Source organism: Formica exsecta, unplaced genomic scaffold (assembly GCF_003651465.1).
Source record: "Formica exsecta isolate Colony F162 unplaced genomic scaffold, ASM365146v1 scaffold314, whole genome shotgun sequence".
Lineage (NCBI taxonomy): Eukaryota > Metazoa > Arthropoda > Insecta > Hymenoptera > Formicidae > Formica > Formica exsecta.
The window spans coordinates 741,789-769,555 of record NW_021850397.1 but is presented as its reverse complement, the minus strand read 5'-3'; the positions used below and the strand labels follow the sequence as shown (position 1 = coordinate 769,555).

At 28.5% G+C, this 27,767-nt stretch overlaps 6 protein-coding genes across 8 annotated transcripts in view; all 6 read right to left on the bottom strand.

Moving 5' to 3' along the window:
- Positions 1-1,498: 1,498 nt before the first annotated feature.
- Positions 1,499-4,288, bottom strand: LOC115237940 (antitrypsin-like). Its single transcript, XM_029811345.1, has 9 exons — positions 3,886-4,288; positions 3,480-3,808; positions 3,138-3,313; positions 2,884-3,063; positions 2,599-2,809; positions 2,301-2,509; positions 2,000-2,191; positions 1,784-1,904; positions 1,499-1,700 (listed from the first exon to the last, which is right to left on the bottom strand). The coding sequence occupies exons 2-9, from the start codon at positions 3,496-3,498 to the stop codon at positions 1,543-1,545; spliced, it is 1,266 nt and encodes a 421-aa protein (XP_029667205.1). The 5' UTR covers positions 3,499-3,808; positions 3,886-4,288; the 3' UTR covers positions 1,499-1,542.
- Positions 4,289-4,311: 23 nt separating this feature from the next.
- On the bottom strand, positions 4,312-11,376 carry LOC115237939 (flavin-containing monooxygenase FMO GS-OX-like 4). Its single transcript, XM_029811344.1, has 7 exons — positions 10,762-11,376; positions 10,331-10,472; positions 10,111-10,247; positions 9,824-10,027; positions 9,405-9,693; positions 8,759-8,935; positions 4,312-5,052 (listed from the first exon to the last, which is right to left on the bottom strand). Exons 1-7 carry the CDS (start codon positions 10,971-10,973, stop codon positions 4,930-4,932), a joined length of 1,284 nt encoding a protein of 427 aa, XP_029667204.1. The 5' UTR covers positions 10,974-11,376; the 3' UTR covers positions 4,312-4,929.
- On the bottom strand, positions 5,109-7,411 carry LOC115237942 (dimethylaniline monooxygenase [N-oxide-forming] 5-like). Its single transcript, XM_029811349.1, has 5 exons — positions 6,658-7,411; positions 6,178-6,319; positions 5,966-6,102; positions 5,682-5,885; positions 5,109-5,554 (listed from the first exon to the last, which is right to left on the bottom strand). The coding sequence occupies exons 1-5, from the start codon at positions 6,867-6,869 to the stop codon at positions 5,260-5,262; spliced, it is 990 nt and encodes a 329-aa protein (XP_029667209.1). The 5' UTR covers positions 6,870-7,411; the 3' UTR covers positions 5,109-5,259.
- Positions 11,377-12,281: 905 nt separating the features above from the next.
- On the bottom strand, positions 12,282-15,104 carry LOC115237941 (antitrypsin-like). 2 transcript variants are annotated; one of them, XM_029811346.1, is made up of 8 exons: positions 14,881-15,104; positions 14,606-14,791; positions 14,444-14,537; positions 13,958-14,077; positions 13,649-13,866; positions 13,342-13,539; positions 13,115-13,244; positions 12,282-13,037 (listed from the first exon to the last, which is right to left on the bottom strand). In XM_029811346.1, exons 1-8 carry the CDS (start codon positions 14,989-14,991, stop codon positions 12,883-12,885), a joined length of 1,212 nt encoding a protein of 403 aa, XP_029667206.1. In that variant the 5' UTR covers positions 14,992-15,104; the 3' UTR covers positions 12,282-12,882. The 2 variants fall into 2 exon arrangements, with proteins under 2 accessions (XP_029667206.1, XP_029667208.1); XM_029811348.1 differs by lacking the exon at positions 13,958-14,077 and having other exon boundaries at positions 14,324-14,537.
- Positions 15,105-15,448: 344 nt separating this feature from the next.
- LOC115237938 (G protein-activated inward rectifier potassium channel 3-like) overlaps positions 15,449-27,767 on the bottom strand; it is a 29,855-nt gene continuing 17,536 nt past the window's right edge. Inside the window, exon 10 of the mRNA XM_029811343.1 lies at positions 15,449-15,466. The gene's annotated coding sequence lies outside the window, so the exon portion shown is untranslated. The remainder of the gene's footprint in view (positions 15,467-27,767) is intronic.
- Positions 16,050-27,767, bottom strand: part of LOC115237937 — a 13,859-nt gene continuing 2,141 nt past the window's right edge. The window contains exons 2-5 of one of the 2 annotated variants that reach the window (XM_029811336.1): positions 21,507-21,960; positions 20,815-21,418; positions 17,515-18,645; positions 16,050-17,367 (exon numbers count right to left, since the gene is read on the bottom strand). In XM_029811336.1, coding sequence (XP_029667196.1) covers positions 17,258-17,367; positions 17,515-18,645; positions 20,815-21,418; positions 21,507-21,960 — 2,299 coding nt within the window. In that variant the 3' untranslated portion in view covers positions 16,050-17,257. Of the gene's footprint in view, positions 17,368-17,502; positions 18,646-20,814; positions 21,419-21,506; positions 21,961-27,767 lie in introns of both variants that reach the window. The other variant, XM_029811337.1, reaches the window with a different exon arrangement.

Below are 27,767 nucleotides of genomic sequence, written 5' to 3'. Positions count from 1 at the left end.
TATATATATTAACGTATAATAATTAATTCGCGCGGAAACATAAATCGATGACCAATAATCATAGTCGTTTTATTTACATCATTATATGTATATTATATAATATTAAGGCACTGGTGATTTTTATTTTATTCCTTTTTACCTCTAAAACATCCGCTATCTTTTAAAAAAGTATTAGTTTGGAGATTTTTTATATTACACAATTAAATAACATCATTCGCGCCGATTTAATTGAATGATAATACGATATCGCAATTGCAATCCGTTCAATTGTAAACAAACACGTTACACTATTTATATGTGCATTTTGTTCACACAGAGAATAAAAATGATTTTGCCAATCCGGACATGATCCGCAAAGCTGCGATTATTTGTCAGAATGATCTTAATTATTTGATTGAAATAAAAGGTGACGCGGTAATTGTGTAAAATTTACAACGCACATTCTACTAACAATAGGAATATTCTACTAACAATAAGACACATTCGTAGTGCAACATTTGTTTTTAACGTCTTATCTAATTATCGGTTTTTGATTCTAGTTTTGGGTAGCATCACACGAGATATAAAAAAGAAACTCTGAACACTCTAAAACCTTAATATTTCAAAAAACATCGCGTTTTTTTGTATGACGTTTCCAAAAACCTAACAGAGAAAGTATTATCTTCTATCAAACGATCATATTATTATGGAAAAATTAATTAACGCTGCTAATGATTAAAGCTCTTTAGAAATCGAAAGAATACGATTCAAATTATATTAGGGAAATTATAATAGAATAGATCTCCTTTCGTTTCGCAAATCAATTTTTTGTACGTCGTTTCCAAAAAACATTCCTTGCATAAAAATTATTACTGAACTAATAATATTAACTAATAAACAAATTAATAAAATTAATAAGTTTGTATATAATAATATAACACTAATCTAAATTAAATAAATACTATATATTTTACTAAAATTAATATAAACTTACTGCTAAAATACTCAATATTAAACCCAAAAACTAATTCTGATTCCCCTTCAATAAAATCTATGGGAGTACAATTTAATTCAACTAAAATCGTAAATCCATCGCGTAGCACGCGTTTTTAATGTTCTAGTAAACAATATATAAAACACAAATTGTTTTTATAAATTTCTAGGTATATATATATATGATATAACATTTACGTCTTGCAAATTTTTCATAATGTATATTTATGCGAAAAGATCAATCCATATAAAACACGTCAAAAATAAAAAGTGCATATATGCTATCTCTCTCTTTTACATTATATAATTATAAATACATAATTGCTCGATTGTATATGCATATAGAGTTACTTCATTGCATCTAACATACATAAGTACAAATTTATTCGAATACTTTTAAGTAATAAGTAAATCGATGAAAAAGTGACTAAAACACATTTTCAAAATGCAGATTATTTATTTATTAAATCTTGAATTTTACATACATAATATAATAAAATTTTAAAAAGCTTAAGTTATACATGCATTGTGTGATATAAATTTTCAATAAACATAAGAATGTAATAGAATTTATAATTCATCTCTAATAAGATTTGGATACCGGACGAAGTCCGGTCTAGCCACGAATCCACTAAATACTAATTGTCCGTTTACTTCGATTTCGTAGATAAACGGATAATTTACGATTAACTCGTGCGGCAGATTTCTTTTTTCTATCCTTCTGAAAGCTGTAATGAAAAATTTTTCATTGTAATGCTTACACACACAGTATTCGCTTAAAGTTTTCTATTATTCACAAATGGATAGTTACTAGGGAGACTTCCTTTCTTAACCTTCAGGGAAATCTTTTGAACAATATTGTTTACTTTTAGAGGAGTTTTTGAGAGATGTGTAAAATCAGCATTATCCTCGAACATCGTAATTACGTCCCTCTACAAGCAGTTATCAGTTATAGTTTCTAGAATTTATCTAAAATCTTTTTTATATATCAGTTGTAAACAGATTTTGCTAATTACACAATACTTACCTCACGAAAAAAATCTGTCAAATTTCGAGTCATTTCAGTCCTAAACTTAGGTAAATATAATTCCATATCTTGCTTTTTGTTAATGTATGCAGTTCTAATTGATTGATATTCTTCATAGACAAAGTTTTTTTCTATCCACCCAGGTTTCATCCCTTCAGTTGGCAACAATATAGTCATTGTAACGTTATCATCCTGTAAAATTATATTTTGATTCAATATTTAATTCTTGATATTCTGTAAGATTACATTTTGATTTAATATTTTATTTTTGGAAGTTTTCTTATAAATAGTAATTATTTACCAAAAATGGAACTTCAATGAACTTTATATGCCAATGTGGTATTTCACCATAAATAAATGTAGAGTTTTTAAATTTAATTGTTGAAACAAAATGCCTTTCTACTTGAGAAAAATGAAATATGCGTTCCTCTCTTTGAATTGAGTCTGGCCATCTACTATTAAGGTAAACAATATTTACCAACATAATTTTTGTATCTCCGTCGATATTAACTGTTCATAAGATATTATATTGTTGAAAATGTGCTCTACATAAACTATAATTTATTTATATTTAATTGTCAAATATTTATACAATATACCTGGAGAAATTACGTCTAATATTTTATTATTTGTTGTTTCTTGGACCCATGAATTTATAGTTTCTGCAGCATATATGTTATTTCTGAAATCTATTTTTGAAATTGAACAATTAAATTTACTTATGCATATTGATGAAAAATCGGCCGTTAACTCAATTGAATTTTGAACATATACTGCAGTTTCTAGATGCAATGCGATGTTTCTCAGATTCTAAAACACATATAAATATGTCATTATTTGGAATAATTTTGTTATAAAGTATTAAAATTCGTTCTCCATCTTACATCTAAGTAAGAAACTTCTGGTAAGTATCTGTTGCTTAAAGGTATTTTATTATAATTATTAAAAAAAGACATCAATTCATTCTCTGTCGATCCTTTAGCGCCATTTAAAAGTAAGGACGCTACCATGTCTATACTCGTAGGACTAAATAGTTGGTTTTTCATTTTTTCTATCGATTGATTCTTGTTGGCAAAACATAAATTAAAAATTAGGCAACTCAAAACTTATATAAGATACAAATACATCAATTACATACTATATACGATGGTTCTTTGAAACTAAATATATCCTTTAATTCTACATATGTTACAATTGCTGTAGATAGATTTGCAAATCTGTTTTTAAAAATCTCGCTGTCGGATGATATATGTTCAAAATCTTCAAAAGGATCGAAGGCACACACAATGTTAACGATGATGATCGCAAATAACGCTGTAAGAAATATATTCGTTCAAAAATCAGGAAGCAGCGGTTATTTCAGAATATACTAATAATAATTTATAGTTAAGCTACTGAAATTTATATATAATTATGTATATAAATATATGTATATTATTATTATTATTATAAACATCATTTAATAGCGATATATTATTACCTGTACGCATTGTGACCATATTCCAATTCTATGATATATGTATAAAAAATATATATCAATATCGACTAAATTAAAGGATAAGTTATTAAATTTAATATACGTGTTACATGTATGTATATAGTTTTTTCTGTTCTTTTCTATATTTTTTTCTTATGTACCAGGAATCAACCGTTATTTGAAATGACTAACTAACATTCTTCGATAAAGCTTCAAAATTCAGAAATTTAGAACTGACAAATTATTTGGTTCAATTTAAATCGAAAATTCTCTTCTATTAACATCGATCAGATACTAGCTGCGTTGTATTTGCGCCAACTATTAAAAAATAACTGCGAAGAAAGAACACATTATTTTGGAATAAAATTCAAGTTAGTCTCATGTGATTTTATAGACGGTCTCAACTTACGTCAACAACGTCGACTTCTAATTTTAGGAAAATTTTCCGTATGAGATCTTCAATGGCATTTCTGTTGCAATGATCAGGAATAATTAATACTACTGATGACAGCACACGACTGCTTAATACATATCTGCTGTCTGCCTGTGTCTTTGTAACAGTCGTTAGCAGTATTATTGTTTGTCGTTTGGGTGTCGTGTAGAGGTGACTGGGATTGAGAAAGGTAAACGAAAGAAATAGAGGCTACGATCGGGAAGACGCGCTACAGATCGATGATCGATATTTCGAGACATTGCATTAACCAATCAGAATAAAAAAATCTTTAATCTTTATATCCTGATTGGTCAATCAAACTCTTTGAAGCATCTTTAACGTCTTCCCGACTGCAGCCAGAGTTGATAAATCTTTTTTTTTTTTTTTTTTTTGTTATTCTCCTCGAAATGTACGCTTTACCACATATGTGTCTTAATATAGCTTTCTCAATTTAAATTTTATTTTTAACAAAGATCTTATATCAGTTCATTACTTGAATGATAAATATTTTTGAAATTTTTTGTAATCTACAAATCATATATACATATAAATGCTGTGAAATAATTTTTCGATTGCTGCATGTTTATATATTTTTTAAGATAAGAAAAATTTTTTTTATATAAAATTATAAATTATATGTTTACAGTGATAGAAAATAGCCGAAGAGGATTTGTAATAAACAATTTCATATATGAAATATATGATTATATAATACCGCGATGTAGTTCGATGTTCTGTACCCACAGTTATAACATATTTAAAATGTAAAAGATGAAAGAAGTTAAAGAGAAAAAAACTGCGGCGGAATATATTCGCCTGATATGCACATTGATGCCATATTTCTTCGATATTGGATTAAATATAAAATTTGAATGGATGCTTGAAAAATTTATTAATGTAAATGTATATGTTTTGAGACAACATATTATAAATTATAATTATATCAGTTAAAATACACTATGATATTAAAAAATTTGATATGATAATCAGCAAGCGAATGGAATGAAATTGTACAAAATTTTATGCCGGTATAATTAACTCGACGCTTTGTCCATCTTCAGAAAAAACGAATTTAGAATCTTTATAACGCAAAAGATTCGCAGATCTTTGAACTGACCATATATTATAACCGAGTTTATAAAAAATTATATACAAAAATCTCGGAAATTTATAAAGTTTTATATAAAAATGTTTTATATTATCTTCAATTCAAGCATTATAATTGCACAATTTACGACTTAAATGGTGTATACAACACACATTGCAGCAATCTTGTTGCAATGTTCTGTATTGGATATATATCCAAAATTGCTCATCGTGTTATTTTAGATAGTTATAATAAATAAATTTTCATACCTGCATATGAAACATGGGGAATGGCACAACGACCATAGGTATACCGACAATGCACATCGAAGGATGCTCGATGTTGATGAGATGTTTGTAAAGTGGCATTACATAATTATTGTCAATTCGTATACCACAATTTTCGTCCAAAAAAGGAAAGTTGTATTTATATCCAGTACAAAAAATAAGAATGTTAATATCATTCACAGTGGTCCCGTCTCTGAGATGGAATGTAGTTTCATGTATACTTTGCACACCAGCTACTTGTATCATATTCGATGGTAAAGGACTTGTTAATCTGCAAGAAAAAAAGAGAGAATATATCAAATAAATCTTAAACTGTTTTTTTTTGTCTAGATCTGTATCTAAAATTGAGAATATTAAAAGGTCTTAGTTATTTTTGGATAATATTTTTAATCGCTCACCTATCATGATTGTGGCTTAAGTACACGCAAGCAGCGTAATCGGATAACTCGATTGCTATATCAATACCAGATGAAGCTGCACCTAATACTAATACTTTTTTTCCGACAAATTTATTCGGCTTTCTATATGCATGACTGTGCAGTATTAAACCCGGAAAACTCTCGATACCGGGTATATTCGGTATATAAGGATCGAAATAGTGTCTAAAAAAGATTGAAAAAATATTTGTCTAGTGACACAAAATCATACTCAATAAAACGTGCAATAGTGCGACTCGATTTACCCGTTACAAATCATAATTGCATCAAAGTACTGGAGTTCTGTTTCGTTTGTCTTTAATTTTTTCACTTGCACAGACCACTTTTCTTTATTATTATCTTCGGATAGTTCAAGTTGAACGTGTTCAACTCTTGTATTAAACTAAAAAAAAATTAATTAATTTTTAGATAAGCAACTAGCTCTTCTCCATTATTTTCGATATCAAAATATAATTACGTGAATATGTCGACATATATCAAAGTGTTGGGCATAATCTCTCAAATATTTTAAAACCTCCTGATGACTCACGCAGCAAGGTTCTTGCGCTTCCATTGTAATATAATCCGGAAAATTCATAATTTTTGCAGGTAAATTTGTTCTTAAAAAATAGAGAAAAAACACTTTAGTTAATTTTATATTTATCAGCAAAACAGTCATTTCAGAATATAGAAAAAAAATATCTTACTTTTATTATATTTAAAATTTTCTTTTTTTTATTTCTATTTTACTATTATATACTATTATATTTTACTATTATATTTTACTATTTGTGTATAGTTATTTAGAAACAAAATATTTTAGTCTATATTTATTAAAATATTTAATAAATTAGTGATACAAGAATTTCTAATTTATAAATTACACAATATAAGTGATTCTTTTACACAATGTAAAAGAATCTTTTGTAATAAAATCTTTTTGAGAATAAGAGCAAACCTTAGATTTTGGTACATGCTAGAGTGAATCGATAAGCCATTCTCATCAAAACCGGTTTGCTCTTTGTAAACCCATGTACCTCCTATTTCATTCGTTTGCTCGTAGATTGTTGTTTCGAATTTTGCATTTTCCGCCAAATGTCTGACTGCGCACAAACCAGCTGCGCCAGCACCGATCACACATATCTTGATTTTTTTTTCTTCATTCGCCATTTGTACGTTTTACTTTATGATGATTAATGGAAAATTTTGATCATTTGTTTTTCTACGTTCCGAATGAAAGATTCGACAAATATTTGTGTTATTCTTTAAAGATTTAAAGACCTGAACTAATATCAAAAGATATAAGGATGATTTTGATTTGACACACTTTCACTGCGCGATTCGTCGGTTATACAGCGCACGTTTCTAGCGAGTAAACGATACTGACAATGAGAGTCTATATGTACGATGCGATACGATTATATAATACATTAGAAGGATTGGTCGTCTATAGCTCTATAGATAAAACAGAGAGAATGAGAATATTGAAATATTCTCGTTCAATTTAAAAATAATACATCTCAAAATTAGTATTTAAATTTGTACATCGTACTGATGATGAATTATTTTTAAAGTAGTAAAGATTCATAATAAACTACGTCTTTTTATAACGCTTTTATCCTTTTTATATATTTTACGAGAATTTGCACAAAACGGAAAATAAAAAACCACGAAAGATAGAGAAAACATCATTGCGGTTACTCTTTAGATTTCTAACCATATATTATTCGTTTACTATCGCGGTTCGATAACGCGGTAGATAGGTATAGTCGTTCAAATACCATGTGATTGTTATGTTACTCTGATTTTCTTACGATAGGAATTTATCATCGCAGCCACATGCTCGCGAGGTCAAACGAAATCACGCGGTAAAGTAATGTTATCCAACGATTTGTTAAAACTAATGTATCTCAAGATTTTTATATTTTTGACAGAAAAGTGCTAAACTTTCATTAAAAAAATCATTTTTTAACCAAATTTATTATCTTACACTTATAAAAACTAAAGAAAGAAAAAAATTTTATTCTTTTGATATTTATAAAAATAAATTGTGTAACATATTATCATATATTTAAAATACACATTATACATTTCAACAAATTAGTCACAACATTTTTAAGATATGAGCAAATACTTATTTTGATTTCCAGATAGTAAATAGAATCAATAGATTTGAAGATAATTCGGAAGAATTAATATGACCGCTCTTTGGTGTCTAGATATAGTAATAAAATAAAAAATAAAAAATCGATTCAATTGTACATATCTTTTTTTCGTTAAATTTCTTTATTATAAAGAACATTGCCACAAATTATATTATATTATATTTTTTTCAATAGCAGACTAAATATCTTTAAACATTTAAACATTTTTCAACATTGTTTTATTTATAATATAACACATAATCAACATCACGGAGGCGTCATTAATAAATTATATAACGCATTTCTTATATATTAATTTACATAATTACAAGAAGACCGTTATATACAATATACAAATGTGTTAATCTAGAATATACAATATTCTTTTAAACAATAAATAACTTTTAATCATAGAATTTGGTTTACATATTAATTGTTATTAAATAACAATCGATATTAATTGCTAATGTTAATTGCTTTATTATAGTTCGATGTTCTATACCCACAGTTATAAAATATTTAAAATGTAAAAGATGAAAGTAATTAAAGAAAAAAAAACTGCGGCGGAATATATTCGCCTGTTATGCACATTGATGCCATATTTCTTCGATATTGGATTAAATATAAAATTTGAATGGATGCTTGAAAAATTTATTAATGTATATGTTTTAAAACAACATATTATAAAATATAATTATATCAGTTAAAATACATTATGATATTTAAAAATTTAATATGATTATCAGCAAGCGAATGGAATGAAATTGTACAAGATTTTATGCTGGTATAATTAACTCGACGCTTTGTCCATCTTCAGAAAAAACGAATCTAGAATCTTTATAATGCAAAAGATTCGCAGATCTTTGAACTGATACATATATTATTGCAACATGTATTATAACCGAGTTTGTAAAATAATGGTAACCGATTGAATCCACCAGCGATCGCCAATGAATCATTGTAATCCCATTGGCGATCCATCAGTTTATGCGCGTGTCTTTTTTTCGGTGTTATTAAAATCGAATCTTCCAACATCACAGATTTTGTAGGTAAAGTTACTCGACCTTCTAGTAAAGCCAAGAAATATTGCACCTGAAAAATAAAAATTTGGAAAACATTTATTGCGCATACAAGTATGTATAATTTAATGAAATTGGATGATCATAACACAATTAATAAAATAAATTGCATTTTTGCAAATATTTTTATTTTTATAATTCATTGTGTATTATTGTAATTTAGAACTAAAATTAAATAATACAGTTTTAAATGTATACATAAGAGAACTCTTATTAAAAGAGATAAAGAAAGAATATCATTAAAATAATATACTCTCATATAAAAAATTATATACAAAAATCTCGGAAATTTATAAAGTTTTATATAAAAATGTTTTATATTATCTTTAGCCCAAGCATTATAATTGCACAATTTACGATTTAAATGGTGTATACAACACACATTGCAGCAATGTTGTTGCAATATTCTGTACTGGGTAGTTATATATCCAAAATTATTCATTGTGTTATTTTAGATAGTTATGATAGATAAATTTTCATACCTGCATATGAAACATGGGGAATGGCACAACGACCATAGGTATACCGACAATGCACATCGAAGGATGCTCGATGCTGATGAGATGTTTGTAAAGTGGCGTTACATAATTATTGTCAATTCGTATACCACAATTTTTGTCCAAAAAAGGAAAGTTGTATTTATATCCAGTACAAAAAATAAGAATGTTAATATCATTCACAGTGGTCCCGTCTCTGAGATGGAATGTAGTTTCATGTATACTTTGCACACCAGCTACTTGTATCATATTTGATGGTAAAGGACTTGATAATCTGCAAGAAAAAAGAGAGAATATATCAAATAAATCTTATGCTGATTTTTTTGTCTAGATCTGTATCTAAAATTGAGAATATTAAAAGGTCTTATGTTAGTTATTTTTGAATAATATTTTTAATCGCTCACCTATCATGATTGTGGCTTAAGTACACGCAAGCAGCGTAATCGGATAACTCGATTGCTATATCAATACCAGATGAAGCTGCACCTAATACTAATACTTTTTTTCCGACAAATTTATTCGGCTTTCTATATGCATGACTGTGCAGTATTAAACCCGGAAAACTCTCGATACCGGGTATATTCGGTATATAAGGATCGAAATAGTGTCTAAAAAAGATTGAAAAAATATTTGTCCAGTGACATAAAATCATACTCAATAAAACGTGCATAAATAGTGCGACTCGATTTACCCGTTACAAATCATAATTGCATCAAAGTACTGGAGTTCTGTTTCGTTTGTCTTTAATTTCTTCACTTGCACAGACCACTTTTCTTTATTATTATATTTGGATAGTTCAAGTTGAACGTGTTCAACTCTTGTATTAAACTAAAAAAAATAAATTTTTTAAAAAGCAATCAGCTCTTCTTAATTATTTTCGATATTTAAATTTCATATTAAAATATAATTACGTGAATATGTCGACATATGTCAAAGTGCTGGGCATAGTCTCTCAAATATTTTAAAATCTCCTGATGACTCACATAGCAAGGTTCTTGCGCTTCCATTGTAATATAATCCGGAAAATTCATAATTTTTGCAGGTAAATTTGTTCTTAAAAGATAGAGAAGAACCATTTTACTTAAAAATTTTATATTTATTAGCAAAACAGTGTCATTTCAGAATATAGAAAAAAAAATATCCTGCTTTTATTATATCTAAAATTTTTTTTTTTTAATTTTTATTTTACTATTTGTGTATAGTTATTTAAAAATAAAGTATTTAATAAATTATTGATACAAGAATTTCTAATTTAAATTATACAATATAAGTGATTCTTTTACATTTTACACAATGTAAAAGAATCTTTTGTAATAAAATCTTTTTGAGAATAAGAACAAACCTTAGATTCTGGTACATGCTGGAGTGAATCGGTAAGCCATTTTCATCAAAACCGGTTTGCTCCTTGTAAACCCATGTACCTCCTATTTCATTCGTTTGCTCATAGATTGCTGTTTCGAATTTCGCATTTTCCGTCAAATGTCTGACTGCGCACAAACCAGCTGCGCCAGCACCGATCACACATACCTTGATTTTTTTTTCTTCATGCGCCATTTGTACGTTTTACTCTATAATGATTAATGGAAAATTTTGATCATTTGTTTTTCTACGTCCCGAATGAAAGATTCGGCAGATATTTGTGTTATTTTTTAAAGATTTGAAGACATGAACTAATATCAAAAAATATAAAGATGATTTTGATTTGACTTTCACTGCGCGATTCGTCGGTTATACAGCGCATGTTTCTAGCGAGTAAACGATACTGACAATGAGAGTCTATATGTACGATGCGATACGATTATATAATACATTAGAAGGATTGGTCGTCTATAGCTCTATAGATAAAACAGAGAGAATGAGAATATTGAAATATTCTCGTTCAATTTAAAAATAATACATCTCAAAATTAGTATTTAAATTTGTACATCGTACTGATGATTAATTATTTTTAAAGTAGCAAAGATTCATAATAAACTACGTTTTTTTATAACGCTTTTATCCTTTTTGTATATTTTACGAGAATTTGCACAAAACGGAAAATAAAAAACCACGAAAGATAGAGAAAACATCATTGCGGTTACTCTTCAGATTTCTAACCATGTATTATTCACCTACTATCGCGGTTAGATAACGCGGTAGATAGGTATAGTCGTTCAAATACCATGTGATTGATATGTTACTCTGATTTTCTTACGATAAGAATTTATCATCGCAGCCACATGCTCGCGAAGTCAAACAAAATCACGCGGTAAAGCAATGTTATTCAACGATTTGTTAAAACTAATGTGTCTCAAGACTTTTATATTTTTGACAGAAAAGTGCTAAACTTTCATTGAAAAAATCATTTTTTAACCAAATTTATTATCTTACACTTATAAAAACTAAAGAAAGAAAAAAATTTTATTCTTTTGATATTTATAAAAATAAATTGTGTAACATATTATCATATATTTAAAATACTCATTATACATTTCAACAATTTAGTCGCAACATTTTTTTCGATATGAGCAAATACTTATTTTGATTTCCAGATAGTAAATAGAATCAATAGATTTGAAGATAATTCGGAAGAATTAATATGACCGCTCTTTGGTGTCTAGATATAGTAATAAAATAAAAAATAAAAAATCGATTCAATTGTACATAGTTTTTTTCGTTAAATTTCTTTATTATAAAGAACATTGCCACAAATCATATTACATTATATTTTTTTCAATAGCAGACTAAATATCTTCAAACATTTAAACATTTTTCAACATTGTTTTATTTATAATATAACACATAATCAACATCACGGAGGCGTCATTAATAAATTATATAACGCATTTCTTATATATTAATTTACATAATTACAAGAAGACCGTTATATACAATATACAAATGTGTTAATCTAGAATATGCAATATTCTTTTAAACAATAAATAACTTTTAATCATAGAATGTGGTCTATATATTAATTGTTATTAAATAACAATCGATATTAATTGCTAATGTTAATTGCTTTATTAATGTTTTCTTCAAAGAAACTTCTTTCTTAGAAAAGTTCAATATATTATACAATAATGACCAATCAACCAGCAGTTCAATTCCTCACTAGTTTCAGGAAATGAAGTCTTCGCTTCATAAACTTATTCGCATTTTATCAAACATAAATGATTTATTTTTTAATAATTGATATCTTAGCATTTTTTCTTGATTTATAAAATTGTTGATTTAATTATTGTAAAATATCTTATTATCGTCTAAACTCCTATATGCGCATCATATTGCTATCTTTATGTTATTCTTGTTATATACAATCTTATTTTCAGTAACAGTCATTTTAGCACATTTTCAAAATACAGATAATTTATTTATTAATGCTTGAATTTTATAAACATAGTATGATAAAATTTTGAAAAGTTTAAACTATATATACATTATAAAATATAAACTATCAATAAACATCAGAATGTAATAGAATTTATAATTCATCTTTCATAAACATAAAGTCTGGTGTTTGCACGGTTCCAAAAAACATCATCTCTCCGTATACTTCGATTATGTACAAAAACGGACGATCTACGATCAACTCCCACGGCGTACCTACTGGTTTCCTTACTGTATTTTTTTTAATAACTGTAATTAAATATTTTTTATTGTAATGCTTATACACACAGTATTCCTAAAGTTTTCTATTATTTACAGATGTATACCATATGGAGCATCCGAACTTCCTTTGTTAATCTTCATAGAAATCGTTTGAAAGATATTGTTCACTTTTAGAGGAATTTTTGAGAGACGTGTGAAATCTGCATTATCTTCGAACATCGTAATTACGCCCTTCTACAAGCAGTTATCAGTTTTAATTTTTAGAATTTATATCCAACATCTCTCTTACGTATCAGTTGCATAAACAAATTTTACTAATTATAATATTTACCTGACGAAAAAAATCTGTTATATTTCGAGTATATTCACTCGTAAACTTAGGTAAATATAATACCGTAGCTTGCTCAAATGTGTATGTAGTTCTAAATAATTGAAATTCTGCAAAGTTAAATTTTTTTTTCAGGTACCCCAGGTTCCCAGGTTCCACCTCTTCATTTGGCAACAATATAGTCATTGTAACAGAGCTATCCTGTAAAATTATATTTTTATTAAATATTTGATTCTTTATATCCTATACGATAATTTTTTGATTCAATATTTTATTTTTGGGAATTTCCTTATAAATAATAATTATTTACCAAAAATGGAATTTCAATGAACTTAGCATTCCAATGTAGTATTTCACCATGAAAAAATGTCGATTTTTTAAATTTAATTGTTGGAACAAGATATGATTCTGATGGAGAAACATGAAATTTGCGTTCCTCTGTTTTTCCTTTATAAGTTAAGTCTAGCCATCTACTATTAAGATAAGCAGTATTTACCAACATAATTTTTGTGTCTTCGTCGATATTAACTGTCCATATAAAGTATTTTGTTGTTAAAAATGTGCTTTGCATAAACTATAATTTATTTATATTTATTTGTCAAATATTTATACAATATACCTGGAGAAATTACGTCTAATATCTTATTATTTGTTGTTTCTTGGATCCATGAATTTATAGTTTCTGCAGCATGTACTTTATTTCTGAAATCTATTTTTGAAATCGAACAATAAAAGTTATCTATGCAAATTGATGAGAAGTCATTATTATTATTCATATTTTCATATTTTAATATCGGTATATTATTACCTGTACGCATTGTGACCATATTGCAATTCTATGATATATGTATAAAAAATATATATCAATATATCAATATATCAATATGAAAATTCAGAAATTTAAAACTGACAAATTATTCGGTTAATTTAAATAAAAAACTTTCTTCTTTTAACATCGATTTTGTCAAATATTTATACAATATACCTGGAGAAATTACGTCTAATATCTTATTATTTGTTGTTTCTTGGATCCATGAATTTATAGTTTCTGCAGCATGTACTTTATTTCTGAAATCTATTTTTGAAATCGAACAATAAAAGTTATCTATGCAAATTGATGAGAAGTCGGCCGTTAGCTCAATTGAATTTTGAACATACACTGCAGTTTTTAGATGCAATTCGATGTTATTGTATACATTCTAAAACACATAAATATGTCATTATTCGAAATAATTTTGTACTATAGTAGATTTGTTCTTCATTTTACATTTGAATAAGTTAATTCAGATAAGTATCTGTTGTTTAAAGATATTTTATCAGTAATTTTCAAAAAAGACATCAATTCACTCTCTGTCGATCCTTCTTTAACGCCATTTAAAAGTAAGGACATTATCATATTTATTTTTGTAGTGTATACTTTGTTTTCCATGTCATCTTTATTTATCCATTGATTCTGTGGCAAAACATAAATTAGAAATTAGATAACTCAACTTATGTAAAATACAAATTTACTAAAGTAAAATAAAAATACAGATTACATACTATATACGATGGTTCTTTGAGACTAGATACATCCTTTAATTCTACATATGTTATAATCGCTGTAGATAGATTTGCAAATATCTTTTTTGCAAAAGTCTTGCTACTGAACATATCTTTAAAAGGATCGGAGGCATACACAATGTTAATGATGATGATCGCAAATAACGCTGTAAGAAATATATTCGTTAAAAAATCAGGAAGAAGCGTTTATTTCAGAATATACTAATAATAATTTATAGCTAAGCTAAAACTTTCTTCTTTTAACATCGATTAGATACTAGCTGCGTTGTATTTGCGCCAACTATTAAAAAATAACTGCAGAGAAAGAACACATTATTTTGGAATAAAATTTAAGTTAGTCTGATGTGATTTTATAGACGGTCTCAATTTAGTTTAACAACATTCATTTACGAACCTTAGAAAAAATTTTTGTGTGAGATCTTCAATGGCACTTTTGTTGCAATGATTAGGAATAATTAATACTACCGATGATAGCACACGACTGCTTAATACGTATTTGCTGTTTGTATGCGGCTCTATAACTTTCTTTAGCAGTGTTGTCGTCTACGGTGTCGTGTAGAGGTGACTGGAATTAAAAAGAGAGAAAGAGAGAAATAGAGTTAAAAACATTTTCTTTGTTAATCTTCTCGAAACTCACGCTTTACCACATGTATGTGTCTTATAATATCCTAATTTAAATTTCATTTTATTAACAGAAGAGCCTTATTAATCTTTTACTTAAATGAAAATTTTTTTAAAAATTTTTTGTGATCTACAAATCATACATATAAGACAAAAGTTTTATTCTTTTGATATTTACGAAAATACATTGTATAACATATTATCATATACTTAAAATACACATTATACATTTCAACAAATAACAAATTAATCGCAACAATGTATTTTTTTCAATAGCAAATATACTCATTTTGATTTCCAAATCATAGCAAATAGAATCAATGGATTCGAAGATAATTCGGAAGAATTAATATGACCAATCGTCGGTATCTATACGATATAACAATAAAATGCAAAGTTGAATTAGTTGTACGCATTTTTTTAAATTCCGCTAAATTTCTTTATTATAAAAAACATTGCCACAAATTATATTATATTAATTTTTTTTTAATAGTAGATAAGAAACTTAATATCTTCTAACATTCAAACATTTTTCAATATTGTTTTATTTATAACATAATACATAATCAACATCACGGGGACGTCATTAATAAATTATAACACTTCTTACATATTATAAATTATAACATTTCTTATATGTTAATTTAATTAATTACTAGAAGACTGTAATATAAATACAAATATATTAATCTAGAATATACAATATTCTTATTTAAGTAATAAATAACTTTTAATCATAGAATTTGGTCTACATATTAATTGTTACTAAATAACAATCGATATATAATATTAATTGCCTCATTAATCTTTTCTTCGAAGAAACTTCTTTCTCAGAAAGATTCAATTTATTATACAATAATGATCAACTGACCAGCAGTTTAATCCATACTTGTTTCGAAAAATAAAGTCGTTGCTTATTCGCATTTTATCAATCATAAATGATTTATTTCTTAATAATTGGCATCTTAGCATTTTTTCTTGATTTATAAAAAATATATAATTTAAAGTTAATATAATTTTCATAAAATATCATATTATCGTTTAAACTCTCCTATATGCGCGTTATATTGCTATCTTTATGTTGTTCTTGTAATATACAATTTTATTTTCAATAACAGACATTATCACACCGTGGCGCATAATCATGTAATTGATTATATATTATTAACTAAATTTTCACAAAATATACTGTTACTATTAAAAGAATTATCTTCTATTCTTTATGTTTTTGCTGTTATAGATAACTTGTTCTTCAGCAAAGATACTATCATTTCGAATGATTAAAAGTGACAATATCATTAACTAACTTCTCATATCATATAATATTGTCCAAAAAATCTTTACAGTGTTTTTCTTTCTTCATTTTTATACTATGGAGAATTTGCTCCTCAAGAATAATGACATCATTAGATATTCTAGATAATTGTAATCTTTAATAAATTACTTACGCATTGGAATTAAAAAAACAGCTTTTCAATCTCGTCAATATTTTAGATCAACATTCTGTTGTTCTTTTTCTTCGTTTTTCAACAATTATAGGAGATTTCTTTGAGTCATTAATATTACTAAACAATTTTCTCGATAATGTATTTGAACATTTACATTTCTGTTTTATTTTATGATTGTCTTGCATCCCGAATATTATTATCTAGAATAATTTCTTAAATAATCTGATCTTTAGCAGGCTTTTTTGAATTATCTACATAACTAATTACATTTTTTGCATCAGATAACTTTATGACGAATTGCTATTCTCTCTCTCCATATTTTTATTAATTTTTTTTAAGTTTTTCGCAAACAAGCAAGACTCCCTACAGCTGCTATCAGGACTTCCTTCGCAAAAACCTGATTCAAACGAGAGATCGGAAACTGGAGAAATCTTTATGACGAATTGCTATTCTCTCTCTCCATATTTTTATTAATTTTTTTTAAGTTTTTCGCAAACAAGCAAGACTCCCTACAGCTGAGTATCAGGACTTCCTTCGCAAAAACCTGATTCAAACGAGAGATTGGAAGCTGGAGAAATTGGCAAGCAAACATCATTAGAATCAAGTTCATATTGTATCGCTATTTTAGCAGGACGATGCGATGAAGATCTCATTGTCTTTTCGTTCTCAATACTAATGTTATCATTGCCATTTCCTCGTCTAAATCGTAAATCGTAATCCAATCTCTGACGACAAATTAGACTGTCATTTGAACGATTTAAGGATACTGTAGGATACTTTGTGATTTTGTTCAAAAATGTTCTATCTTCCTCCATTATTGTGACATTCTTCGTGTTATTAATTGCGTTTTCTGTGGATTCCCTAAAGGATCTTCTATCATTTATTGTGAAAGAATCATCAATTAAACTTTTATCAATCTCTTTTGGAGATTTTTGTTTCCCGTTATAAGAAATATTTTTCTTCATTTTTTGATCATGATCTACCAATGTGATTAACTGACATCTTCTATTGTGCATTCTTTCAGGTTTGTATAGAGTATAATTAATCTGATGGCTGCTATTTTTGCGGCTTTCATTTTTTTTTATGGGAGCAAGCTCTTCTTTTTCATGGATCTGGTGAGTATTTTCAAGGATGTCATCCTTTCTTTCGCTCGATCTGACTAGTTTCTTTTCTAAGACTCTTTCTGTCTCCTTGATCTTTTGACTGTTTTTCAGAATATCAGTATTTTTATCATTCAATCTAATCAGGGTGTTTTCTAAAAAATCTACTTCTCTCTTTTTAGAGATAATTTCTTGATTATTCTTCAGCAGTCTTACTTTTTCTTTATTCAATCCGATCATATTCTTCTTTAAAAAATCTTTTTTCTCTTCAAAAACTATCTTCTTCAATCTGTTTATTGTTTCCGGCATTTGCTGAAGTTCTACATTTTCTATGATCTGAATGGCGTTAGGATTGAAATCGAATACTTTGGCTTGATCAATGCCTTCGCTTTGAGAATTGTGTAAAGTACAATTTGAATATCTACAGGTATATCTCCAAGGATACTCCTTTTCTACTCTATTGTAGCTGTTAAGGCAATCCAAAGGCGTGAAAGATGGTAAATGTTGCTGATCAGTCAAGTGACAATTGCAGCAATATTGTTTCCTCATTAAATGATCCTCATCGATTAGGACATCTGTAAAACATTCTGCGACTTAGAGATTCTTCAATATTTAATTAAGGATCAATATTTGTGATCAGTTAATATTAGTTTCCCAGTTTAACTTCATCATGCTGAAGAAAAAATCTTCCCACATATATAATTTGAAAAACTATCGAAAAAATTGGAAAGTTTTTGGAATTCAACAACTTAAAAAAACAACAGAATGTAAAGCTAAAACAGATAGACTTTATATTACATTTTCTGTATTACATTGCCGTATTTTGCATTTTTTGCATTCAAGGTATATAATTAAACGAACTTTTTCTATACACACCCAAAAAGCTTTCAGGATCAAAAACTAGGACATAAAATAACAATTTAAAAAATTTATTTCCTTTATACTTGCACATGTAGTCTACGTATTAAAGATCGAGAATAAAATTGTATTTCTCAAATATTATATTACTGCACTATGATTGCGTTCAACATTTGTGATCAATATTGTAAATTTGTATACCACAATTTTTAATGTATATCAGTGCATATAACCGAATTTATTATTATATTTTTACATTATTATATATTAGTAGTACTATTGTCTTTATGTTTAATTTGCATTATAATTTATTTTTATTATAATTTTCTAATAAAGCTTATGTCAGCCAAATGTCAATTTTAAATGTGTGATTTCAATCACGTATGTCTTGCACTCAATTTTTAATACGTAGACTGTTATAAGATTTATAGACGATCACAACCAAATCAAACCAAGCAAAAATTACAAAAAATATAAATGATTTGTTTTTTTTTTCCTTATCTGTAAACGGAATTTAAATATGTTGTCAAGAGAGCTGTTTTTCGATTAATTAACATATAATCAGAGTATGTGTTACTTGTTTCTTCAGAAATATCATTCCAAGATAGAGAGAGAGAATTCGAATCTTTCAAATATATCATCAAGATCGTCAAATTGATTTATTTATCACTGAGTTTCCTTCAATTGTCTGACGTATGATCGAAACACAGCTTATTTTTGTAGAATATTTACGAAAAATACCAAGAAGAATGTATTATTTGTCCATTTGTAGAACAAAAAATTGTTGTCGCTTCATCACTTCTTTTCTTTCTTTTTGCTTTATTGCTATTTTTCATTTTCCTCGTTTTTACTTTGCTCTAACTTTTTTTCATCACCTTTCTTTCTTTAGTCTAGGAAAACTAAATTATCATATTCCAGGGCAATCATCAATAGATGGAATGTCGATATGCAATTTAGACGGCTTTTGACCTTGATGGATGGGGAAGTCTGTACTATCGGCTTGAAGGAACGTATTGAGTACGACGGAAGCGCTCTTCGGCTCGCTAGGCACTTTCTTCAGGCCTCCATCTGTGGTATAGCCGATACCAAACAATCAGACAATGAATTACGTGCAAATCCAAAGCGTTAGCACAAGCTAGAGATTAATTTGCTTAGGATGTTATCAAGCTTTTAAGCTAAGTATTACATAACACGCCAGCTGGCAACTGGCATATTTATATAAAAATGTTAATCTTCTTCATTAAGTTATAGACGGAAGATTTCAAGTGTGTGTGGGTATTAGCATTAAATTCTACAGATAAATAAGTAAACATATGCTATATATATACACATCGAGATGTATATAATAAACACTATATATATAATACTAGATTAATTATCGAATATACTTAAAAAACTTATATCTCTCTCATGATAACCAAACATATTAACTGAAAGTGATAAATTGATTAATGTATATGATAAGTAATACAGATAAGATTTGTTTTGATGTAATAACTCGATGCTCATATCTCGGTAATTATCATAAATCAGATCTGTTTTGACATAACTTCTCGCGCGAAAACAGTTCTAAATTTTATCAATATTAAATCTATCACAATTATATTTGTATTTTTTTCTAGATCGTATCCTCATCATTCTTAACTCTCTATCTATAGAAAAATATTGTAATTTTATAAAAGTGTCTGTAAAATTGAGACTTTTCAATATTTTATATCTATAATAGCCTAATAGTTACAACTGCAAGAAACATAAATGTTTTAATATTAATGCACACGAAGAATTTGACATCTGGCACTACTCTGGGCATGTTTTGTGCTGAATTAATAAACCACAACAAGCATCTGAGGATAGCTATGTGGAAAAGCAGTTACGTCATTGCTTACCAGTTCCGTGACGTAAGTCATCCTGCACTCTATAGAACTCTGCAAGTTCCCTGCCCGAGCAAAGCGGAGTGTCAACTTGAGTAGTACCATTAAATAGCGAATAGTCCACTTCGTAACCTTGCCGCTCCTTCGAATAGCTCACCATAGGGTCAAAACGATGACCCCACAGAATCTCCTGTGGAAGATAACTTGATCTGGCCTGGGTAGTTTGTCCAGTAGATTCGATAGTACCTTCTAAGATCAGGACGACCTCGAAACGTTCGATTAACATATCCTCGGCAGACATATTATAGAAGGGCGAGGACTCATTAATCCGATGGATTATGATGGTCGGCCAGATGAAGAATAGATCGCCGTTTTCGCCATCAGTGCCTACCATCAGTTCTTGCTGATGTTGAGATAGAACTTCACCTTCTTTGGTCGTTTTGCTGCGAATCACCTGAGCACGAACGCTCGCACCGATTATGTGACTCTTTCGCATATCGCCCACTCGAAACATGAGACAGAGTTCACCATCTCGTTGACAGATCACGGCATTTCGCGAGAACAATAGAGTTTGAGTACGCTGCTTCGGTCTTGTCATCTTGGCAAATACGATGCCTACCTGCAATCATTACAATTTTATAAAATTGTAACTTTTTGAATTCGGTATTATTTTTTATACGCATCTAATATACTTTAAAAAAACTCACCATGAAAGCTTGAATCATGACACCAGAGATGCTTTGTATGCACATCACGAATATAGCCTCTGGACACTCTTCAGTAGTGGAGCGGCTGCCGTATCCAATAGTGTGCTGGGTCTCGATACTGAAGAGAAAGCAGCTGGTAAAGCTGAAGATATTGTAGACGCATGGCGTCCAGTTGTTCTCCACCTGAAAGGGTGGCAAGTGGCGTTCTTCGAAGTCACCGTGGGTGAAAGCGATTAGCCACCAAATCACCGCGAAGCCTAGCCATGATAGAAGGAAGCTCAAGATGAAGCACATAAGAGTCCAACGCCATTGCGTATCTACCAAGGTAGTGAAGATGTCTTGCAAGAAACGCAGCGATCGTCGGGAGATGCGCGATTGCAACACGTTGCAATCGCCATTCTTCAAGACGGCACGACGGCGTAGCTTCCGCGTCGGTCCAGCCCGATATCGGCTCCTGAAATACAGACTCGTTATATGATCTGTATTTAAACGGGATAATTTTTTTCTTCTCTCCTCTTCTCTCACCTTCTCAAAGTTAAAAATTGTTGAATAAAATTTAGAAGAATTTATGAATATGTAATACTTTGATATAACTTGATGTAAAATCGGTATTTGATTACACATTAGAGTATCTTTGTGACGTAATATTTCGTAAGACGTACTATAAATCAAGTTATGAAATGCAAAACGTAAAACCAATGCGCAATTTGCCAAGGTCGTAGCTTTCAATATGTAGATCACTGTTACGCTAAATGTGTAACGCAATAGAAAGATATGATTTGAATAATAAATCTCAAAGACACAAGTCATAAGCTTTTTGGTGCGTTTAAGTACGAGAAAAAAAAAGGTAAATTATTAAACATTAACATGCAAAAAATAACATAAATTATATATAATATATACGTGTATATATATCTAAACTATACACAAAATCCTAAAGTTTAAACAAAATCCACGAGAAACAATTTCGTACAAGAATAAAGAGAGTAAGCCATTTTTATTAGGTTAGAAGAAAAGTAATGTCGTTGTTACATTTTTACTTTTACTTTTTTTTTTCTTTCTAATAAAACATATTAAAGTCCTCTATTGAGAATACATTACTTTCCTTCCAATCTATTATTTCTGTAACACGAAACAATTTTTACAATTTTAGTCGCAAGCACAAAAATCATTAAATATTTATTCTAAAATTTCAAAAGATTAAATTCGTAATAAATGTTGAATAAATATTGGATAATTTTTAAAACCTATTCAGTCTGTTTGTAAGAACTTTGCTTATCACACACACACACACACACAACAGATAAATTAAATTTTAATGATTTATTTAATGGGAACGCATATTTACTCAATCTTAACACACACACACACACTCACCACGGATCTCTGCGCATTGTTCGTCATTGTTTCCTTTGACATGACGAATTTAAAAGTGTTTTAGAACAAAAGTCCCAATATGCTTCTTTATCGTATTATAAAGTCACTTGTTATCCGTCAATGTATTTTGCCCAACAATCACAATTATATATTAATTACACCAATTTTATCTCAACATATTATCACATACTTCATAATATATTTTCACATTAAAATTATATATTAATATTTTGATATAGAAAAAAATATATTTTATATTTTCACATAGGAATGTACGAATCACTTTTATATGTGAATTAACAATGTTGAAACATTAAACAAATAGCATTTATATGCATATTAATCTTCACATATAGCGATTTTATCATATTTAATTCCCATATAAAACGAACGAATTATTTGTATATTTAATCTCGATATAACAAACATTCCATCTTCATTTTCACAAATAAATTGTAATATATCAGCCTTCATGCAACAAACAAACTATAGCCGGAGGCTCGCTACTAGTTTGTGATATCACTGTTAGCGGTTCGACACTGCCGAGAAAGACTCTCCCGGGAGCCTCGTCTCCCTTTGTTAGCGCAAAAAGGAAGTCGCCATTTTGAATTTGAATGATAACTGAGCAGTAGTTATCTACCAATTTACTTATTACCACGCGTTAATCGGTCGCCGAGTCAGTGACAGCATCCCCTGCACTTCCGCCATCTCCTCCGGGTCCATGATACTCCCGATCAGCTGATTGTACACACGAGGTCAGTAATGTCTTGACATATAAATTTGAACGCATATAGAAAAACAAATTTAGGACGCGTAATTCGTTTCTAAATGTCCGCGTATCACATGGCTGTTAATTACTCAAGAAAAAAATAATAATTTTATTTACTGATATTAATAATAATAATATATTATATAAATAATATTAATATTAATATTAAAATAATGATTTGTTAAATTTTATTCTGCTAGAGTCACCGTTTCTTGAATAATTAACAATCATCATGCGTAAATATTGAGAGATGAAGCACGCATACCATATATGCCTCGATATGTATGCAAATTCATGTATACAGGGTCAGAAATGTCTTAACATATGTATTTACACGATTATCGAAGTATATTCAACGTGCAAGATTCGCTTTCAAATATTCTCATGTTATGTTTGCTAATTTTTGAAGAAACGAATAATAATTATGTTTAATTAATAAGTAATAAAAAATTTTATGTCAAAATAATAAATTTCTAATTAATAATTTTATTTTGTTTTGAAACATTGTTACTGTTTTTTTCAGTAATCAGCATTATAGACCTCATGTATGCAAACCTCTTTTAATATTTCTTGTCTCGAAATTTTCAAATTCTTTCGGAATTATTGAATTTTTGAATTGATGCTTTGCTTCACGTGGAATTATATAGAATTATCTAATCAATTTACGCTATAGACACGTGAAATTCCACTAATTATCTTAACATTCTTTTACAAATATAATGCGCGACCTCGAACGATCCGTCATTAAGACTGATCTCTAAGCCGCTTATCTAGTATCATGAGACATTGATAAGAGTAGTTAAAGAATAAACAAATAAAAGTAATTTCTGGAATGTCATTTGCGTTAGACTCTGAAATACTTTAAAATTATTTTTTTATTATTAGCATAAATCAGTAAGATTTTTCTCGTGATTGGTCATAACATGGCCAACACTTGTACAATACTGATAAGTTGATATCAGGAATGCAATGATCATCGTGTATTTTTTCACGCATACCGCATAATAATGATCGGAAATTATTTTATGCACAAGAACTGCAATCTTTTTAATTATTTTGTGCAAAAATTTAACAAAATATGATATATTCTCACAAGAAAAACAAAAAATACAAAAAATATGATATATTCACAAGTTTATTAATCAACGTCTTTCTGCTTCTAAGTTTTTCTCAACATGTTTTCTTATTGCTTATATATTAATCTCCAATGATACTATGATAGAATAGATATCTCGGATGATCTATTAATCATCGGATGAGCTGTTAATCATTACATATCATTGTGACTCCCACGAACAGATATGTAAAAAATAGGGATGTAGTATGCTATTTTATACTATCTCTAAATTGTATACCACATCTTTTGAATATATTCGCGGAAATTAATGAAAGAAATATTATTCAATTAGCTATTAATAAGAACAGCTTTTTGTTTCGGCTCGCCTTAAAACAGTTTTAATGTTTTATTACGATGAGATCAGAAGATAAGCGAAATTTAACGATTTTTTTTTAGTTCTTCTCATTAATCTTAGTAAACATTAATTTCTCGTTCTGAAGATACGCAAATATAATTTCACGTGTTAACATATTTAAAGAACGTTTTTGGAACATTTATTAATTTACCATACCATATATTTCTCAAGGCAAAAACTTGCGTAGCAACTTCACGATTGCTTTGACCTGAAAATATCGTTTGCTCGCTCATGACGCTTTCATCGCAATTTTTCATTACTTAACAATATAAGATATATAAAATATTCTAATTTCTATTTTTAGGTACATAAATTATTTAATTAAAATTTTTACGCATATACATAAATTAATTTTTAAAAAAATGTTCATGTATCTATATAATTTTGAATAAAAAAGACATATTTATCAAAAAAGAAATTTCTTTCCTTACATTTTGAAATTTCCATTTGTTCAAAATTTTTATTTGTTAAAAGTTGTTATTAAAGATAGAAAAATAATTCATTATTATTCACATAAAGTTATCCAGACTTATCTAGCAATTTACGCGACAGACACGTAAAATTCTACTAATTATCTTATTATTCTTTTGCGAGTGATTTAGCACGCGATCTCGATCGATTCGTCATTAAGACTGATCTCTAATCTTTGACTCCATTTAAATGAAATTCCCTTTACCTGTTCTTCAGAGAAGAATACGAGTCCTTCGTCATTTGCACAATTATTGGCATCGTCGGCGTGGTTGGTGTTATCAATTTTTGTTCTTCTCCGCAATCCGGAGATGGGGATTTGTCGCCCGTCTTCAACACATTGCCATTCATCCCGTTCATCTTGACTCACTATATATATCGCGATGCGCAATGCTATTCTTAATACTGAATTGCTATTGTCAATATTTTTCAATATTGCAATCTTCACCCTCAATCGTTATTTTTTCACTCTTTTCTATCAAACTTGTCTTTGTTTCTGCAAAAATATTTTGTATGGTCCATTGAAACTGATCCACTTTCCTCAATTGTCGAGTTTTTATCCTGACTAAAGATTTTTTTAATCGGTCCTTTAATCTAATAACAAAATTATTGATGAATAAATTTTCAGTATTTGTTTTTTTTTTTATGAAAAAATTTAGTTTTTTTAAAGGATTTTTTTCACTTTCTATAAACAATGACGAGTTCTCACTGGATTGAAAAACTTTTACCCTTTTAGAGATTCTTTTTTAATCACTTTTATCTAAGGATAAACTTAAAATTGATAATTAGATCTTCAATATTTTAACATATTTTTCTATAAATCTCTCTTTTTACCAAGATGTATGTATATCAGAAGTTTTCCGTAGATTCACTTTTACACTTATGTGATCTTTATATTTTAAACGTAATTCTTTAATTATAAAAATTCTACATTTTTTAATTAGTTCTTATAATCTGCGACGTACTCGTCGATAAATGGATCTTTTAAGAGGATTCGATGGAATTTGATCAGCTGGACGATGCGCGACGATTGACAGAAGGCAGATGGTGATGCAGAATATACTACTGCAAGATAGACTGCTATAAGCAGTTGGTCAAACATCTACAACGTCTTACACGCGCGCTGACCATCGGACGCAGTTTATCACTCGCTAACAAATGCCGTTTGTTCTTCCTATTCTCGCGCAGAAAAGGTGATCACTCGCGTCTGTTGCGTCATTCGCGCGATAAACAGATGATCGCTCCTACTTTTGGCAAATCCACGCTCTCGATAATAAAGCAAAGTCACGATATAATAGTCACATGATACAGATAGCAGTCATTTATTCTACAATGTGTCAGATGAACCGAAGTAGCACAGTATATTTGAAATTGTATATGAACTTTCATATTTCTCAATAATTTCCATGTTATAGAACATTTTTATAAGAATAATCTCTGATATGTACAGGAAAAATAATAAATATAAAATCAATAACATATAAATTTATATATGATTTACCATGAGTACTTTTTTATCTCATTTTATCAAATTTAATTTGTCCTAAAGATGAGATGCGAAAATTACTCTTTTAATTATTTTTTTAATTATTCTTTGTATTATTTCTCCTATATGAAAAGAGAACATACAAAAAGGTTTTTTTCTACCTTTATAACTTTTAATTTATTTTTATTCTTATTTTGCATAATAAACAGATTAGAAAAATTATTATAAATACAAGTAATATCAGAAATCTTATAACTTTGTTTTACCAAAGAATGTGTGTGTGCGGGGCGCATATAAACAGTTTAAATAATTGATTTGATATTCACAATTTATTATTTACTAAAAATTAATTTGATATTATTTGCTACTTGAAACTTCAGAAATATATCACAATTGTTTAATGATCATTGAAATTTTAAAATCGAAACGGATGATCACGATTAATAAAAAAAACCAAAAACGACGAGAACGACTACGCGATCTATGCTCGATTCTCGTTTGACTGACTGACTGACATCGCATACTTTTTATCAGCGCCTTGGCATCTCGTTATCAGAATCCGACTGGCTGCTGAAGTTGCGCTGATGTACGCAAAATGTGTCAGACAAGAGACTATCTCTTATTTGACGGAAAAATACATTTTGTTAAGCTATGATAAAAAAACTATACATACATATATATATATGTAT

Coding starts and splice junctions, on each gene's coding strand:
- LOC115237939 (XM_029811344.1), bottom strand. CDS start 10,973: ATGGCGCATGAAGAAAAAAAAATCAAGGTATGTGTGATCGGTGCTGGC. Junction 10,473..10,761: donor AGCATGTACCAGAATCTAAG/GTTTGTTCTTAT, acceptor CTATCTTTTAAG/AACAAATTTACCTGCAAAAA. Junction 9,694..9,823: donor TTAAGCCACAATCATGATAG/GTGAGCGATTAA, acceptor TTTTTCTTGCAG/ATTATCAAGTCCTTTACCAT.
- LOC115237941 (XM_029811348.1), bottom strand. CDS start 14,991: ATGTTCAGTAGCAAGACTTTTGCAAAAAAGATATTTGCAAATCTATCT. Junction 14,538..14,605: donor CTGAATTAACTTATTCAAAT/GTAAAATGAAGA, acceptor TATGTGTTTTAG/AATGTATACAATAACATCGA. Junction 13,867..14,323: donor ATTAGACGTAATTTCTCCAG/GTATATTGTATA, acceptor TTATATGGACAG/TTAATATCGACGAAGACACA.
- LOC115237942 (XM_029811349.1), bottom strand. CDS start 6,869: ATGGCGAATGAAGAAAAAAAAATCAAGATATGTGTGATCGGTGCTGGC. Junction 6,320..6,657: donor AGCATGTACCAAAATCTAAG/GTTTGCTCTTAT, acceptor CTATTTTTTAAG/AACAAATTTACCTGCAAAAA. Junction 5,555..5,681: donor TTAAGCCACAATCATGATAG/GTGAGCGATTAA, acceptor TTTTTCTTGCAG/ATTAACAAGTCCTTTACCAT.
- LOC115237940 (XM_029811345.1), bottom strand. Junction 2,510..2,598: donor ATTAGACGTAATTTCTCCAG/GTATATTGTATA, acceptor TCTTATGAACAG/TTAATATCGACGGAGATACA. Junction 1,905..1,999: donor TGACAGATTTTTTTCGTGAG/GTAAGTATTGTG, acceptor AACTGCTTGTAG/AGGGACGTAATTACGATGTT.